This window comes from Petaurus breviceps, unplaced genomic scaffold (genome assembly GCF_028583685.1).
Source record: "Petaurus breviceps papuanus isolate PSGF00001 unplaced genomic scaffold, PetGlider_PUasm1.0 90779, whole genome shotgun sequence".
In the NCBI taxonomy this organism is placed as follows: Eukaryota; Metazoa; Chordata; class Mammalia; order Diprotodontia; family Petauridae; genus Petaurus; species Petaurus breviceps.
The window spans coordinates 6,064,019-6,082,051 of NW_027187344.1; the positions used below are offsets into that span (position 1 = coordinate 6,064,019).

Consider the following 18,033-nt stretch of genomic DNA (forward strand, 5'->3'; position numbering starts at 1 on the left):
GGAGAGAGAGAGAGAGAGAGAGAGGAGAGAGAGGAGAGAGAGACACAGAGAGAGACAGAGACAGAGACAGAGAGAGAGACAGAAACAGAGAGAGAGAGAGATAGTGACAAGGACAAAGAGAGATAGAGAGGGGAGGAGGAAGGAATGAGAGTGAGAGACAGAGAGAACAGAGAGACAAAAAGCTAGAGACAGAAGCAGAAAAAGACAGACAGACAGAGATAGACAGAGACAGAGAGAGCAAGAGAGAACAGTATTAACCTAGGAGACTATCCTCCAGGGCAATTTCTTATTCCTGCAAGACCCAGTAATAGTACCCCGGGGATGTCGTAATCAGCAATAAATATATCCCTACCTTCTGTCTTGGTGTTAACCTTGGGCATAGGGGTGCCCATCTGCAGAGGGGCAGTTGTTGATGACCTGGTCCACTCTTGTGTAGAAATAAGAGGAAAGTCCAGTTACAAGGAGAAATAAGGACTTGGTCCCAGTGACATACTCAATTGCTCCCTTCTGGCAATATGGATATAACCTTGGGTGTTATATCTCACTGGCTCCTTTCCCAGAAACCTCCTTCAGCTGCCCCTTCCCTAGCTGAGAAAGCTAGGTTGCCCACTTTTGCCCTACCTCCCAGATAAAGGTACCCTGAGGAGGACATAAAAAATCATTATGTATCAGGAGTGGCTGTGTCTACACTGGTTGACTAGATCGGATCCAAATCCACATGAATAGCAGCACCTACACTACTATAAGCTTTGGCCACACATGTGAATTTGATGCCAGATGTGATGGGTGCATATTATCTTCACCCTCCTGGATGGACCTTTTGCTCACTTAGAAGTCCAGATATATAGAACTCTTGAAATGTGCAGTTCAATTCCCAAATCATCTAATCAATATACAACACAGTCTATCTACACTGCCAAATGTAGACCCAGCTACTCATGGGGAAACATAGCACTAGAAGCAATATTTCTGGCAAACATTTGCTAAAGAGCAAAATTATTTCAATACATATGTCTGTCCTACATACATATGTACCTTAGACATGACTCCTTAGTCACTATGGAGGGATCTCCATCCCTTTGTCTAATCCTTGAGTTTTCTCAGAAGAATATTGTTGTTCAGTCATGTCCAATTCTTCTTGACCCCATTTGGGTTTAAAAAATTTTTTTGGTCAGGATATTGGAGCAATTGGCCATTTCCTTCTCTGACTTATTTTACAGATGAGGAAACTGAGGTAACCAAGGTTAAGGAACTTGCCCAGGGTCACACAGCTAGAAAGGGTCTGAGGTTGAATTTGAACTCAGGTCTTCTGACTTCAGGCCTGGCACTCTATTCATTGAGCCACCTAGCTGCCATAGTAGTAAGCACTTACTAAATCATCATTCATTCATTCATTAGGAAGTGTTTCATCACATCTAGCCAAAACTCACTTCTCTACAGAATCTGATCATTGCTTCTAGCCTGGTCTTCTGAGGCTAAGCAAGGAAAATCTTCCTTTTCCGCATGACAGCCTTTCAGCTGCTTGAACATGGCTATCATGCCTCCTCTAGGTCTTCCCTTCTCTAGGATAGACACCCCCACTTCCTCCAGCCAATCCTCATAAAACATAATCTCAAGGCTCTTCATCATCCTGGATGTCCTCTAGTCAAACCCCGAAATACTACACTATTCATTTTTGAGTCTAAAGAACATGATGATGAAAAGATGGAATGAAAGAGAGAGTGAGGGTGAAAGAAATCTCTCCTTTGCTCAATTTCAAAGGATAAACCCAGGGGGACAAGGTCGAAATTTGATTTTTCCGCTCCTTCGAGGGATTATAAACAACAGTGGCTAGTAGAGTATGAAAAAAAAGAATCGAATGCCTAAAAAGTATAGGGTATTTTTTAACTGGGAGCCTTTGGATATCAAATTGATATTAATATGGTGTTCAATGAGGAGAGGAGACCGCCCTCCTCAAATTGGCAAGGGCTTAATTAGAGTCATAATAAAAACCAGCCCTGAAGGCATTTTGTTTTTTAGTCATGCACATACATCACCCGTCCTCCTCCTCCTGCTGAGCAGGAAAAACGAAGAGCGGTTTTTCAGAGTCCATCCTGACCAGCAGGTCTGTCTCTGCTTTCTCTGAGTTCCCGCCTATGGACATCCTGACTGGCAGGAGGGAAAAGCAGATGTTCCAGGTGTTCTGAGTTTCCCTATTTGTGTCCATAGCATTTAGCACAGTTTTGTTCATTCGGTTTTTGCACATAGCACACTGTTAATGGATATTTTATCTTTTGTTCATTTTGGGACCTCAGCCGGACTTGGGCCAAAAGGCTGGAATTACGTATGTAGAGGTGCTGAGATGGCCCCAGGAATTTTCTGGCTTGGTAGCTGGAGGGAGGAAAAAGTGCACACAGAAAACAAAGTCCAGGCTCCCATGTTTTTCTGGGAACGTTCTCAGGTGCTTCTGAAAAGTGTTCACTCAGGAAGCCTGAGGTAAATGCCAGCGCCATATGGAGGATGCAATTTTGCCTCCCTTGCTACTTCTCCAGGCGCTGGGGTGCTGGGGGCTCTCCCAGAGAGGGGTGCCAGGAGCAGGGGAGGCCAAGATCCCAGGCATTGGCAGGCACAATAGAGCTCACACAGCAGGTACTCTAGGAGTGTTTGTGAAGAACCTGAACTGATCAGAAGAGCAGTGATAACAAAAATAGTCAAGAGAAGAGGATTTTGCGTGGGCCCAGCCATCTCATCCTCCTGTATGTGGGTTAACTGAAGTCTAGCTTCAAGACTGGAGTTTCATCTTTTTTTTTTTTGACCTGAGACAAATTACTTTATTTCTCCTTAGACTCAGTTTCCTCATCTTTAAAATGAGGAAGTCAGACTAGATGTGCTCTAAGGCTTCTCCTTCAGGTCCAGATCTATTATCTCATCAATTACCTCCTTCAGAAGGAGAATTTGATTTTCCTGCTCTGGGCTGACAATTTTACAACTCTGTTAGCCCCACCAGCTGGAGGACTTCCATTAGCTGGATGCACTAGGCTTTTCAAAATGCCCCTCTTTCTTGAAGCTCACCGATCATGCCCAACTTCCCTTAATCAATCCTTGCCTTTGCTTTCTCCCAGGAAAGGGTTCTTAACATTTTGGGGGGGGTGGTCATGAACCCCTTAGGCAGTCTGCTGAAGCCTATAGACCCTTTCGCAGAATAATGTTTTTAAATTCATAAAATAAAGTACACGGGACTACAATAGAAACCAATCATATTGAAATAAAGATCTAACTTTTCCTGTCCAAATTCCCAGACCTCCAGAAAGCTCTCTATGAACCTCAGGTTAAGAACCTATGCTCTCAGCACTTATTTACGGAGAGAATTTCTATACACCTTTTGGTAGTTGTTTGGCCCTTGCTGTATACTCTCTCAGCTCTCTCTCTCTCTCTCTCTCTCTCTCTCTCTCTCTCTCTCTCTCTCTCTCTCTCTCTCTCTCTCTCTCTCTCTCTCTCTCCCTCTCTCTCACACACACACACACACACACACACACACACATCTCATCTTCCCAACTATATTGTAAGACCCCTGAAGGTAGAAAATGCATCTCTAATTTCTTTTCTCTTTTTCTTCTTTCCAAATCAAAGAATCCTTCTGCAAGATGTAGCAGAAACCAGCAACTAGAAGCATAGCCTAAGACCATACACAATCTCTTGGGCTCCCAGACCCTCTGGAAAACCTCACTCACTACAACCAGTGAGGTCCCCAAGGCCAAGAGACTCCCTTGACATACCTGGAATTCCCTGAGTTCTTCCACCTGCCCTCGTAACAGGCTGCCCACTGAGAGTGACCCCTGAGTGCAGAGGCGGCAAGGCAATTGGCAAAAGACAAAAACCCATCAATCATATTAAGCAAAGGACATCATCTAGGGATGAGGGGAACTCTCCTGTGGTCTTACCACCCCATCCACTCCCCTACTTCGGCTTCCCAAGACTCACAGAATAGTCCAGCTAAAAGCAACAAGGAAACCCAACTTGGAGTGATTGCTCTAGCTCTCTTATTTCTAACCCCCCTGAGATGGATGTATTCAACCCAAGAAACTGAGGAGGGTTTGCCTGCTAAGACTCTTTCAAGTGGAGGAGTGATTGGGATATAGAGTAGACATCTTTTTATTTGTATTGAAGGTTTCTTGATTCCTGTTCCTCCCATCCCCCCAGGACTGCCATGGCTCTGCCCGGTGGGCTAGGAACTGGGGCCAACCCTGATAAAGTTCTGGAGGATAATCCTGTCCTAGGGACCACCCTCCCAGCACTCCTGTCCCACTCCTCCCTTACCCCAATTCTGTTTTCCTCATCATGAGGATGCACTTAGCCTGTTTTCCCTAGGAAATTTAGAAACAAACAGTAGGCTTTCCTGTCTTTCCTCCTAAAAAGACTCTGCAAGTCCCTTGTTCCTCATCTACCTCAAGTCTTAATAGCTGGAAAATTCACTTCCTGGGAAAAATAATAACAACAACATTCAGGCTTTACTTATATCCAGTTCCCATGTTTGGGAGCCATGAGATCATACTAAACTAGTTCTCTATCTAATCTCGTGTCTTAAAATGGCTATGGGTGTGAGGTTGTTGGGCACATTGTTGGGCTGGAATAGGAAGGGGAGAAAGCAGGCTAGTCTAGTCAAGTAACAGCCCAGCTCCCACCCAGTCAGTCTAAAAGGACAAGAGAAACTACAGAGGTCCTCCCTTTCCCTATCAAGTCACTTCCATTCATTGGGTTCCATTGACATGACTTGGGGAAGCCATGTGCCAGGCTTCCAGGTACTCAGCCCATGTCAACTTAACCAAAAAGGTGTCTAGACAATGATGCTTGCCAGGTTTGGGAGCACATCACACAGTGGTTCTTTTCTCTGTCTTCCCAACTACCACCCCTGAAAATATGGCAAGCAACTGAGAAGATAAGAATCTAAATTTCTGTCCAAGCTGGCGTTTAATCCCCACAACAAAGGCCTACTATAGAAGGGCTTCCTCTACTGGGTGGGAGCTTGGAGTAGATGACCTGTAAGGTCTTATCCAGCTCCAAAAGTCAATGGTTCTAAGGTTCATATGAATCAATGATCCAACTAACTTCTTCTCTGATATAACAAGGGATACTATAGAGGAAGCAGGACAACTATCCAAGTATGAGATAGGGCAGCCAAAATGATTTGCTATGCACTATTGGGAAATGGGGCTCTAACTTCTAGTACCCACCTGTGGATTGCTGGGTGCTGGGAAGGGTGAGGGCTTGTGTGGTGGGGGCTGTGGGAGTAGAAGTGGTGATGGTCACCCCAGGGGCCATTGAGGTGGCAGTGGCCTTGGGGATAGTGACCTTCTGTGGCCGACTGACTCCTGGCAAGACATGAGGAAAACAAGAGTGGGGCAGATGGAGAAAGGGAATTGGAGAAGGGAAAGGGAATGACCATTTCAGAAATGACATCTATTCCTTGCAAGACATTAGGAAAAACCAAATGGATACGTGTCTCCTATTGGATCCAGGAGCATTCTCATGACATTTGCCACCCCCCCACTCAACATCCCGGGTAAGGGGGAAGCAAGATAGGTAGTTGCTTAGAACTCATCCCTGAAGAATAAAGGTTGGGGCTATGGTATGGCCTTCTCAGCCCATGGAGAAAAATAGGAAATGATAAAAGTTGAACACACATCAACTTCCACATCATTTCCTCAGAAAGCCTCCCTGATTCCCCCTCAGTTCCCCCACCCTCTGGTCCTTGACTGTCTTCCCCCAGCTCTGACACTTGACTACTTGGTGTCTGGCTATCAGATAGGTTTCCCTAAATAGAAGGCTAAAAAACAATGACCCTTTACCCAGGCTGGATTTAGAGTTCAGAACTTAAATCTGTCACTGGTTATAAGGAAGATCACCAGTAGTGGAGTCCCCTCTGGGTGCCACTGTCCGCCAGCCAGGAGGGACATTTTCACCAGTCCAGGTGAGAGGAGAGGCTGGGCAGTGAGAAGAGGGAGGAGTTCACTGGGGGGTCAAGGGGACTTGCAAAAAGTCCATTTTGTTCCTTTTTTTCCAAGGCAGTGCTAATGAAGCTCTAGGGGAGAAACTGAAGAGGCAGTAAGCTGCCGGGTGCAGCAAAACAACAAAAAAGAAACCAGAAGAGACTGGGGGAGGGAGGAGGGGGACAGCAAATGAGACACAATTAGAGGAACGAGATGGATGGCTGGCAGGCACAGAAAGAACATTAAAGTCCCTTCTTTTTTGTTGTTGCCTTTGTTTTTTTTTCCCGTGCAAACAGGCTCATGCAAAAAGGATGTCAACCTTCTTTCGGTTCTCTAGGTCTTTACTTACTGCCAAAGGCGGAGCCTGCAGCCGCACCTGGAGGAGAGAGAGAAGACAAGGTCACATTATGGGGCCGAAGGAACAGAGTTTGCTCTCTGCAGAGGGTTCATGTCTCCTGGGGGAGGAGGGGAGATGGAGAGGAAGCATCCACCTCCAGCTTGAGGATACCCTGGCTCCCAAAGAAAAGGCTGCCAACTAGGCTCAGAGGCATTTCCAGGGACACAAGGGGGAGGTGGCATCCTTCACTGGGTGCGATATAGATTAGGAAGGGCTTGCATTGTTCTCCCAAGGTGCTGGGGGAATCCAGAAAGAATTCACTCCAGATCCCCCTCCTACACTGGCTGCCCCACCCTCTGCCCCCAAGCTCTACTACTCTCCATCATATTAGAAGAAAAATCAAAAACATTTCTTTCTAAGCCCCAGGAACCTCTCAGGTCACTCCAGGAGATTCCTAGGAAAATCTGGGAGCTTCTGCAAACATACTGTAGCTACCTGCTATGTAACTGCTATGGCTTTCCCTACCACACTCTTCCTCCCAAATCCAGTGAAGGAACTTCCCCTACAAAGAGCCTTCCCCTGTGCAGAGGTAGGTTTCCCTTCCTATAGGGGAAGGCAGGAAGGGAGAAGATGGTCAAAGTAGTTACATGAATTTCCTTCTTACTCCACCTTGTATAATAGTTACTCATATATTTGTTACTCATATACTTCCACACTTTGGAAAGTCCCTTGAGAACAGGACCCATGTGTCATAGCTAGCCTTCTGTCCTCAGTATACGATGTAGTGCTTTGCAGACACATTTAAATATCTGTCAAACTGATATGAAGAGAGCAGGTGTGGTATAATGGAAAGAACAATGGACTTGGGGGCCAGAGAACTGGTTCAAACCCATCTCAGATTCTTACTAGCCGAATGACCCTGGGCCAGTCACTTAACCTCTCTGGGCCTCAGTTACTTTATCTGTAAAATGAGGTAGAGTGGGGGGAGGGAGAGAAGGGAGGAGTCATACTCTATGACCTCTAAGGTTCCTTCCACTTCCAAATTAACAATCCTATGACCTAAATTTGAGTCTCAGCTCTGCCACTTATTAAATATCTGGTCTTGAGCAAATCACACCTCTTCTCAGGTTCTCATTTTTTTTCAACTAAAAAATAAGAGGGTTGGACTAGAGTAATATCTGAGGCCCTTTTTCAACTCTGATATTCTAAAATTCTCTTAGTGTATGAAATGACACAGGAGCCATTGGCTATTTGTGAAATCACCAGGCTACATAGGAAATGGCAAGAGGCTTTCCTTAATCATTTAAAGTTTACTAGGGATATGAAATAGGTCATGGGTTGGAGCAAAAAGAGACCTCATTTAAGAAATAAGGCTGAATCTTCAGGCACTGGGTGTCAGATAAGAGAAAGGAAGGCATCTTGGACTGGGGATGACAAAGGGCCTAGAAGAACACTCTTCACAAGGAGGGAGAGATTGAGCACATGGAGAGAAGGAAGGAGAGGAGGAGAGAAAGAAAAGAAAGGGGGGAGAGGGAAAAAGGGGAAGAAATGCTCCTAGAAGAAGAGGTAGGGACAAAGCAAGAGAGGGAAGGAAAAGGAGGAGAGGAACAAAGGGGGTGGAAAAGAGTGAGTGGAACACAAAGGGAAGAAGAGAAAAAGAAGGAAAGGAGAGAAAGATGATTTCAGTGGGGTGAGGGGAGAAAGACAGACAGACAGAGACAGAGAGAAAGAGAGAGAGAGACAAAGAGACAGAGACAGACAGAGACACAGAGAGAGAGACAAAGAGATAGAGACAGACAGAGACACACACACACACACACACACACACACACACACACAGAAGGAAACAGAGACAGTAAGCAAGAATAAAGACTGGAGACAACCAGAGACAAAGGGAGACAGAAGAGGAGGCAGCAGTCACGGAGCTCTCATCACAGCCCCAGAATGCTCTCCTTGCTCTCTGAAGACCCACAAGTGCTATCCAGCAGCTGACAAGCTCGTTCTCTTTCAAAGGCTCTGTCGTCTCCCATCCCTGGCACACACACAACATTCCTGTCACGGCCCTCGCAGCCTGTATTTTAGCTTTGATCATCTTAAAGCCACATAAATCTTTCACCCACTGAGAGGAGAAGCAAAAGAGCAAGGCTAAGCCTCCCTTCCCAGGCAAGGCCATTAGAAACCCAAGCAGTGACATTTGCAAGTCTGAGCTGTATTTAAGGCCTTCAAGTGGGCTGGGGTCCCAGGGGTGAGATATCCAGAGACCAAAGGTCTTTCTGCCTCCATAAATGATCTCACCAACTTTGGCCTCCTCCCCCTCTCCCTCATCACAGGTGGGGTCCCATGACTCACTGCTTTGTGGAGATTTCTGAGATCACCTTTGGAGAGACTTGCAGACCCTTTCAACTGGCCGACTCTGATCCTTGGTAGGGATTCTAACAAGATCATATGATTTTGAGCTGGAAGGGACATTAGAGGTTTTCTAGTACAATCTCCTCATCTTACAGATAAGGAAACTGAGGCCCAGGGAGATTAAAGACTTGACAAAGGTCACACAGGTAAATGAGAGAGCTGTGAATCTTTTTGACTACAAACCCTGCTCCCCTTCCACCCACACGTTCTGCTTCCCTCCAGGGCTGCCCATCCTACCAAAGATGCCCTATCTTAGAAAAGAGGAAGATTGAAGAATGACTTCATTCTAGTCTTAAAAAACAAGAAATGCTTTCTGAGTGATGTTCTGAACCCAATGAGGGTGAGACATCCCACAAACATAGGCCTAAAGCCAGAAGAAAACTCAGAGGGTATCTAGTCTAACTCCCTTGTTTTACAGATGAAGAAACAGAGATTCAGGGACTGTGAATAACCTGAACAATGTCACCAAAGATCTGAACTGAGGCCTTCAGACTCCAAAGCCATTGTTCCTTTGACTGTACCGACCTGCCTCTTGGCTTGAAGACATCTTACAGTCAGGAGACCCTGCATTGTCTATATGAAATGTTGGGGAATCTTGGTATCAGAGTGGATACAATGCTGGACTTAGAGTCAGGAAGTCATGAGTTTGAATCCTATCTCATTCAGTCCTACCTACCTACTAGCTATATAACTCTGAGCAAGTTTCTTAACCTTTCAGCCTGTCTCCTCATCTGCAAAAGAGGTATAATTAAAATACCTTCTTAAATCATAAATGAGATAACATAGTGTTTGGAAAACTTTAAATTTCTATGTGAATGTTATTATTAGAGATGGCTAAGGATGAGGTTTTGCCCAGAGGCAGGGGGATGAACACAATGACCTTCTAAGGGCCATCCCCAGCCTCAGGGTTAGCTCCTTCCTATACATACATGCATTAGGGGAGCCATTAGGGAGAGGCAGGTAGGACCCTGCTCTCCATGAGCGGGTTCGAAAGTTCTTCTTGCATTTGCCACAATCCTGGCCGGTGGTATTGTGTTCACATTCACACTGAAGGCCGCCTTCTTTGTAGGAACACAGGTTGGCATGGAGGTTGCATTTACACCTGAGAGGACACAAGACAGGAGACATCATGTGAGTCATTAGGGACCCCTTGAGCTAACAGGGCAGAATTTCACTGGAATTCCCCAGGGCCCTCAAGGTTATGGATGCAACCTCAGCTGAGAAGAATATAAGGAAAGGTTCATGAAGCATTTAGAAAGTCTCAGATGAGAGGGATCCAACAAATGTTGAAAGTTGTCTGTCTAAGAATTTCTCTACCAGCTTTCACTATCTGGGAGGCAAGGGCTTTCTAACATTTTTTTTTTCAGTCTGTACTAGATGCAGCACCCTTCTCCATCTATCTCCTCACCTATCCCCCTATCCTCAAATCCATTATCTAGCCACAGGATAGATTTAGTCCTATCTGACCTCTGTTAAGCAGAATGTTTGATTAACCTGTTGTACCACTTTTCATTGTTTCTCTCCAGTATGATGCAGAGTGTGGTTATTTCCAGGCTGTAGTTAGGAAGGGGGCAGAGTCTTCTTTGATGCTTTGAATTTTCTCTTTTACAACACAGGGGTATGTTGAAGCCAGCTCATGCCGATTTTCAAGTATCATTTATGAAGAGACAGAAGAAGACAACCTCCACCCCACCTTGGTAGAGGTGGGAGTTCCATGGGTGTTGCACATTGCACAGGTTTTCTGACTTTATCAATATATTGATTGGTTGTACTGATTTTTTCTTTTTCTTTCTTTTTGTCTTTAAAAATACTATTTGTTATATGAGATGATTCTCTCGAAGGGAGGGCAGGGAGGAAAACCAAGGAAAACTGTGATGATATAAAAAAGTGAAGACATCAACAAAAACTTATTTTTTAAAAAGTGTGTCTTTTGTAGGTTTTTTTTTGCTTCAGAGAGCCAGTTGTTAAACATTTAACACCACACTGCTGCCCTTTCCCCACTGTTCAATCTATTACAAATATGTAGAGTCTTGTGAAACAAGCTTTTACATAAGTCATATCCAAAAAAAAAAGGGAAAGAGAAGATGATATGCTTCAATCTGTACTTTGAATCCATTAATTCTCTACCTGGAGGGGAATAACTTGTTTCATCATGAGCCCTTCAGAACTGTAGTTGAACATTGTGTTAACCAAAATTATTAACTCAGAGGTGATTGTCTTTGCAATATTACTATTGCTGTATAAATTGTTGTACTGGTTCTGTTCACAAAATTGCATCAGTTCATATAAGTCTTCCCAGGTTTTTCTGAAACTATTCCCTTCATCATTTCTTACAGCTCAATAGTATTCCTTCACAATCATATACCACAACTTGTTCAGTCATTCCCTAATAGACAGACAGTGTTTATCTTTGGTTGTTCATAAGACTAGGTCTTATGATAGCTAAGGATGAGGTCTATGTCAATTTCCCCTAACCACCCCCAATCATCCTCCCTCCTCTCACTAGCATGGTCACCTTTACTCTCCCAATCAAACAGTAACAAAGGAGAACAAAGAAACCAGGGCATTTGGACATGACTGGAATGACTGATATTCAGTAAGAGGAAGAGCATTAAGCTCATGATGGTTCTCAAACACTGGAGGTCTTTAAAAGACAAAACTTATGGGTCCCAGATGGTTTATGGGACTTCTTGCCAGGGAGCAGGGGATGGACTAAATGACTTCTCAGAGTCTCTTCCAGTCCTAAGATTTTATGTAGCTAGTCTCTGCTACATATTCCCTGTGTGAACTTGGGTAAGTCATTGTCCCATCTGGACATCAGTTTTCTCACATGTAAAATGAGAGTATTGGACTGGATAATCTTTAAAGTCCCTTCTAGTTCTAAATACTGTGGTTCTATGATGAATCCCAGGGTCTTACCCTTAATATGCTTGGGCATCTTGTGGTCTGGAATTTTCAGGACTTCTCCTGATCAGTTTAGTATCTCCCCACAGGTGTAGACCCAGCCCATCCCTAACATCACTCTTGGGAGATGTGAAATTGGCTAAATTGTTTTAAACTAGAAGCTAGGTGCATCATGTAACCCCTAAAATTTACTATAAAAATACTTTGAGATAAAATGTTTTATTCTACCTCTATTTTCTTTGCCTAATGGATAAAAAAATGCACTGTCAGTTGGTCCAGATTGGTCCTTTGAGACATTCTTAAATTCCAATCTGTCTTTAAGACAGCCTGGTGGTTCCGTGGATAGAGTGTTGGACTTAAAAGAGTCAAGAAGACCTCAGCTGAAATCTGTCCTCAGAAATGTATTAGCTGTGTGACTCTGGGCTAGTCATTTAACCTTTTTGCCTCAGTTTCCTCTTCTGTAAAATAAGGACAGTAATAGTACCCATTTCCCAGGGTTGTTTTGAAGAGCAAATGAAATAATATTTGTAAAATGCTTGGCAAATCTTAAAGCACTCTATGAATGCTATTTATTATTATGTCATAGGTTGAACATATCCCATTGTCTAGGTCTCAAGATCTCTGTATGCCTGAGTTTCTCTTGCATGGGGAGGAATATGCTCACGCTCTATGCATGCCTGTGTGTCTACTATCACTCAAAATTTCTCCTGACATTTAACCAACATTTTCCCCACTTAATCCGCTTTAAGCTCAGCTTTCTCTTCATGGTGATACCTTTTCCATTGTACTGATTCTTCTTTCTCCAATAGGAGGATTTAAAAATACTAGCATATCTCCTTTAGTTGTTACTTATCCACATTCTACATATTTAACTCCCTTAATCTTCCCCCTACTCATAAATCAATCCTGCCAGCCCCTTAATCATTCCTGTTACTCGAGTCTCCACTTCCCCTCATTTGTCTCCATCTGTCTAGCAATGCCAGATTCCGAGATGCACCAGACCTTCCCAGGAAGGCCTGCCATGGGTGTGGAAAGGGGTCAGCATTCTGGATTGGCACCTGGTCTTTTAGACATTCTCTGGTTGCTTGGCTTTGGGCAGACAATAGCTAACTCTCTGTCTGCTCACTCCACAGCCTTGTAGGGTCTATTCCAGTTTAAAGATATATATGGAGAAGCCCAGCAGGGTAAGGCTGCCACCCTACTTTCTGGCTTAACTTTGGACTCTTCCCTCTCCCTCCCCTCTTACCTGATGACCACATCCTTTTGATTCTACCTCAACAACATCTCTCATGCCTATCTCTTGCTCTCTATTCTTATTCCCAATATTCTAGTACAGGTAATTGCTCTCATCTACCTGAACTCTTACCATAGCTTCCTAACACATCTCCCTGCTTCTTCCCTGTGCCCGCTTCAGCCCATCCTTCATTCTGCTGCCAGATATGGCCATGTCACACCTCTGCTCAAAGATCTTAGGTGGCTCATTATTGCCTCCTAAGTAAAACTCAAGCTTCTGTGCTTGGCATTTGGGGTCCTCCATAATCTGACCCAGGTTAACTTCAGTCTTATTTAATATCACTCCCTTCTACCTAATGAGTGTGGTGTAGAGGATAGACAGCTGGCATTGGAGCCAGGCTGACTTGAGTTCAGGTGCCACATCTGGCATATTCTGGCTATGTGACCCTGGGTAAGTTCTTTAACTTCTCTATTCCCCCAGGCAACTCTCTAACAGATCACAAGTTGTAGAAAAGGTGTTGACATGATTGGTAGGAGGAGCTTCCCCATTTGGGACTTCCAAATACCAATTAAAATAGAGATCTAGCCCCTACATACACTTTACTCCACAGCCAAATTACACTACTCCACCCTTTAATGTCCCCTGTGTTTTCCCACCTCTGTGCCTTTGTTCAAGCTGCTCCTCATGCCTGGAATGACCTTTCTTCCTTCCTCCCTCTTCTTTAAAGACCATTTCAAATTCCATCTCCTCCAAGAAGTCTTAGTTGTTTCTCCAGATGGGTAACAACCTCCTACTTTGTTCAGAACTTTGTTTTACAGATTTAATGCATATAGTCTTCAATGTTGTGTGTCACGGTCATCTATGTCTGTGTCTTATCCCCCTTTTAGACAGTAAGTCTAATGAAAGCATTAGACATGAAATAACATGAAAGTAGGGACTATGCCTTATCTCAACTTGGTAGCACAAGGTCCTATATAAACCCTGTACATAGTTATTTGCATGTTGTCCCCACCATTAGGTTATAAGCTCCTGGAGGGCAGGGTCTGTCTCTTGCCTCTTTTTTCATCCCTGGTGTTTAGGACTTTGTCTGACACACAGCAGGCAATAAATGCTTATTGCTAATTAATAAATGACTGATTGCATTTAGTAGACATAGAATCAGTTTTTCTTGAATGAATGAATAAATGTATGGTCATTAAGAGCTTGGGGAAACCATATTAATGTTTAGCTCCCTTCACAGGCACAATGGCTCAAGGGCCATTTCCTACATGGGACCTTTCCTCCATATGTGCCTGTTGTCTTGATTTGATGACTTTCTCCAGCTTCTAGTACCTCTCAAATGACCTGGCACTTACTTTATATATATTTTACATTTTATAAAGTAGTGGAGTCAAACTTGAATAGAAACAGGGCCACTAAACCATAAGCATCTCAAAGGGCATATGTTGACTTAGAAAACCACATGTTAACATTATCTCTGCTCTATTGTATTTTTATTTCTTTTGTTAAAAACTTCCCAATTTCAGTTTAATGTGGTTCCTGGATGTGTTGTGGGCTGCACAGGGTCCATGGGTCACATGTATGTTGCCTCTGGCCTAGACTATAGAGAGGTAAAATCTCTTGCCCATAGACACACAGCCAGTAGGTGTCCAAGGTACATTTATAAATATGTGTAAATGTTGTTCCCCCCCCCCCCCATAGAATGTAAACACCTTGAGGGCAGGGACTGTTTCCTCTTTTTTTTTTTTTTGGTTTTTGTCTCCCCAGCCTCTAACACTGTGCATGGCACACAGTCCAGGCTTAAAAAGTCCAGTGACTTTGGGGTCACTGCTTGAGACCCCAAAAAGCAGGTCACAAAACAACTCTTCTATGTTACAACATGGCCCCTTAAGGCAGCTAGGTGGTGCAGTGGATAGAATGTTGGCATTCTGGGTCAGGGAGACTTGAGTTCAAATCCAGCCTTAGAAATTTACTAGCTCTGTAACCCCGAGTGAGTCACTTTACCTGTTTGCCTCAGTTTTCCCAACTGGAGATAATAACAGCACCTATCTCTCAGAGCAGTTGTGAGAATAAAATAAAATATTCTTTTAAGTGCTTTGCAAAACTCAAAGCACTGTATACATGCTAGAGCTAGTGTATCTCTGTTCCACTCCATTCTGACCATCCTGATCATTATATCCTATGGATCATGCTGAGAAAAAACTCAATGAGACTCAAGAGAGGCCATAGGGAGAATGAGGAAGCTTATAATGAGCCTGGCTGGTTGCCAGATATCAAGCCAGCAACAAGTCTAGATTTGCTGATGACCAGTGGCCAAGTTCAGCTGTAACTCAGGTCTCCTACTCTGCCTGTTCTACGGCAACTACCCAACAAGGCCCCTATGGAATTTCTTCAGTTTCTTTCTTGCAATCAGTTTTCCCTGTTGGAATTACCTAGGGATGTGAGCAGCAGAGATGGAGGGTGTGTGTAGGGGGGGCCCCCTGCTGGTCATCATGGTTAGCATGAAACTAAGAGAAGGCTCTTGCCGAGCCAGACTCACTTGGGGCATAATGAGGAGAATTTGCATCTCTAAGGAGAGTCTCTGCTCCCCCCCCCCCCAGGAGTTTGTGGGCACAGGAGGAGAGCAGGAGGAGGGAGCTGGGATTGGCTGAGTGGCTCTTTGATCACTCAAACTTTGGAGGTGACCCCAACCCCCTTCTGCTTCCCCAGGGTACCAGGCTGTCCATGCAGCTCAGGGGCCTCTGTGACCCTCGCCTTGACATCTTCCTTTCTTCTGCATTCTCTAACTGCTGCCCGTAGAAAATCTTGAATTCTGTCTGCACATTCCTGCCCAGTAAGTGAGATAGAAGAATTTTTTTGACTCTGTCACTACCTGAACAACCTTAGGGAAATCATTTCTTCTCTCTAGGTCTTGGTTTCCTCTTCTGTAAAATGAGGGCTTTGAACTAGATGAACTTTAAGGTCCTTCTAGCTCTTACAATCTCTGATTCCTGAAGCTCCAACTTGCCCTGTCCCTCTGGCTGCTAGTGCCAGGATGTCTGTTAAACCTTAATTCTTGAGCCCTTGGGGACTCCTTCTCCTATAGCTATGCCCCAGTCTGGCCCTACTTTGTTTCACCCCTGGCCCTAGTGAGGATCCCTTTCCTAGAAGAGACAAGACTAATAAACCAAATTAGCTTTAAAAACGAAGAAGCTTTCTATTCAGAGAACAGATGGGGCTGCACTAAGGAAGGGAAGGAGAAAAGGCCAGGCTATAGGATGTAAGAGAATCTCCACGTTGGAAGGAATTGCCTAATCCAATCTACCACCCAACAGTGAAAACCTACCTTCAGCATCTTTGGGAAAATAAATCATCTGGCCTTGGCTTGAATACCTCCAGTGATAGGGAACTCACTATCATTTAAAATAAATTATGGGACAATCCCATTAAAAAAAAAAAAACCCAAACCAACTTATGCTGAGCCAAAGGCAGCTTCTTTGTAACTCCTCCTACTTGGTCATAGTGATCCCCTCTAGAATCACACAGACCTCCATGACAACTCTGTAGATATTTGAAGTGTGGCAAGGTTGGGTTGGAATAATTCTCATGGAACTGGGCATGTGCACTTTGGCTCCGAGGAGGGGACCGTGTGCTGGAGTCCCTAACAAAAGACTGTGAGACCAGAGGCACCTGGGTGATTCCTCAGTGTAACACTTGGATGGGTGGGATCTGTGCCAAAGGGGATTAGAAACCAAGCCAGGAATTGCCACATACTCTGGGGGCCATAAAGAATGAAAAGAGATGGCCCTCAATTTCTTTTGAGGTGGCCTAACTGAAGTCAGTTTGTCTCACTGCCAAATTTAGTCTCTTTTAGACTTCTAGAGAGGGAGGAAGGGATTTCTCTCTGGCTGGTCCCCAGAAGCATCTATGGTCTCTGCTCAAGGAGGCAAAGTGCACACAGCTACATGGGAAGGGCTCCAACTTTGTCCCCTACTCCTCACTACCTCTCATAAGATAGCTTGGTGTCAGCGAACAGTGCTGGACGTGGAGTCAGACGACCTGGATTAAAATCTTGTCTCGAACATTTACTACCTATATGACCTTGGGCAAGTCATTGAACCTCCGCTATAAAATGGTGGGGTGCACCCTTCTAACTCTAAATCTGTGACTTTATGTTCAGGTTCCTCCTCATCTCCAAGGCAAACAACCCTAATTTCTTCAACTGTTTCACAGATGACATGGTTTCTAGATTCCTCCTAACTGTTACAGCCACTCTTCTCCAAATGTACCCTGCAGATTCTCAGTGCTCTCTTAAAGTGTGTCCTTTGGTGCTGAACTGGTCTCTCTAGAAAACATGTAAAAGAACAATGTCACCCATCCCGTAGGCTTCTGGGGAAAAAGGAATTTCCTCAGATTGGAAGAGATTAAGCTTCCCTACTTTCTCTCTCCCCTAATCTTCCTTCCCTCCTCTTTCCCTTCCTCAATCTCTCTCTCTATCTCTGCTCTCTCCCTCTCTTCTTCCATTGCCTTTTCTCTCCCTCCCTCCCTCTCTCCTTTCTCTCTCACTTCTTCCTTCTCCTTCCTCTCTTCTCTTTCCTCTCCTCCTCCCCTATCTCCTGCTCTCTCTCTCTCCTCTCCCTTCCCCCTACCCATGTTCTAGTCCTTTTGTCCCAGGCAAAGCCAGTGACTGGGCCTCCCTGATCCTCTGCCCCTCTGGGATTGAGAATTGGTCCCATGAATTATTTAGTGGTCAGGACTTGCTAGGTCTGCTCAGTATATTCTTTCCTCCAAAAGAAGGAAAGGAGTATGGAAGCTGAAGGAGAGGAGGCTTCCCTGACCCTTCCCTGGGCTGCAGAGGGTAAAGGCAGGCCTGAATTCCTAAGCTCTCTTCTGGCTCCTTAGCTACCACTTAGGTCTCCCAAGTGATCCAGCCTGGGGTGAAGTCCAGGATCACCACACCCTTGGCACAAGCCTTCTGTGACTGCCGGGAAGACCAGTGAAGGGATGACTCTCCATGCTTCTCTCAAGGAGTTCAGCTCCCACCACTTACAGAAGATGCCTCTCCTATGTCCTGGATATAGTGCATTCTAGACCTAGAATTAGGAAGACCTGGCTCTGGATACTCCCTCAGACACTCGCTGGCTGTGTGAGCCTGGGCAAGGTACTTAACCTCTGTCTGCCTCTGGAATTTCATCTGGAAAATG

At 44.7% G+C, this 18,033-nt stretch overlaps 1 protein-coding gene across 4 annotated transcripts in view; it reads right to left on the bottom strand.

Annotated features, from left to right (window-relative positions):
* Positions 1-18,033, bottom strand: part of NTNG2 (netrin G2) — a 103,592-nt gene that overhangs the window by 16,104 nt on the left and 69,455 nt on the right. For 3 of the 4 annotated variants that reach the window (XM_069069309.1, XM_069069310.1, XM_069069308.1), the window contains exons 4-5: positions 9,642-9,814; positions 6,316-6,342 (exon numbers count right to left, since the gene is read on the bottom strand). In XM_069069309.1, coding sequence (XP_068925410.1) covers positions 6,316-6,342; positions 9,642-9,814 — 200 coding nt within the window. Of the gene's footprint in view, positions 1-352; positions 428-3,755; positions 3,816-5,210; positions 5,349-6,315; positions 6,343-9,641; positions 9,815-18,033 lie in introns of all 4 variants that reach the window. The other variant, XM_069069311.1, reaches the window with a different exon arrangement.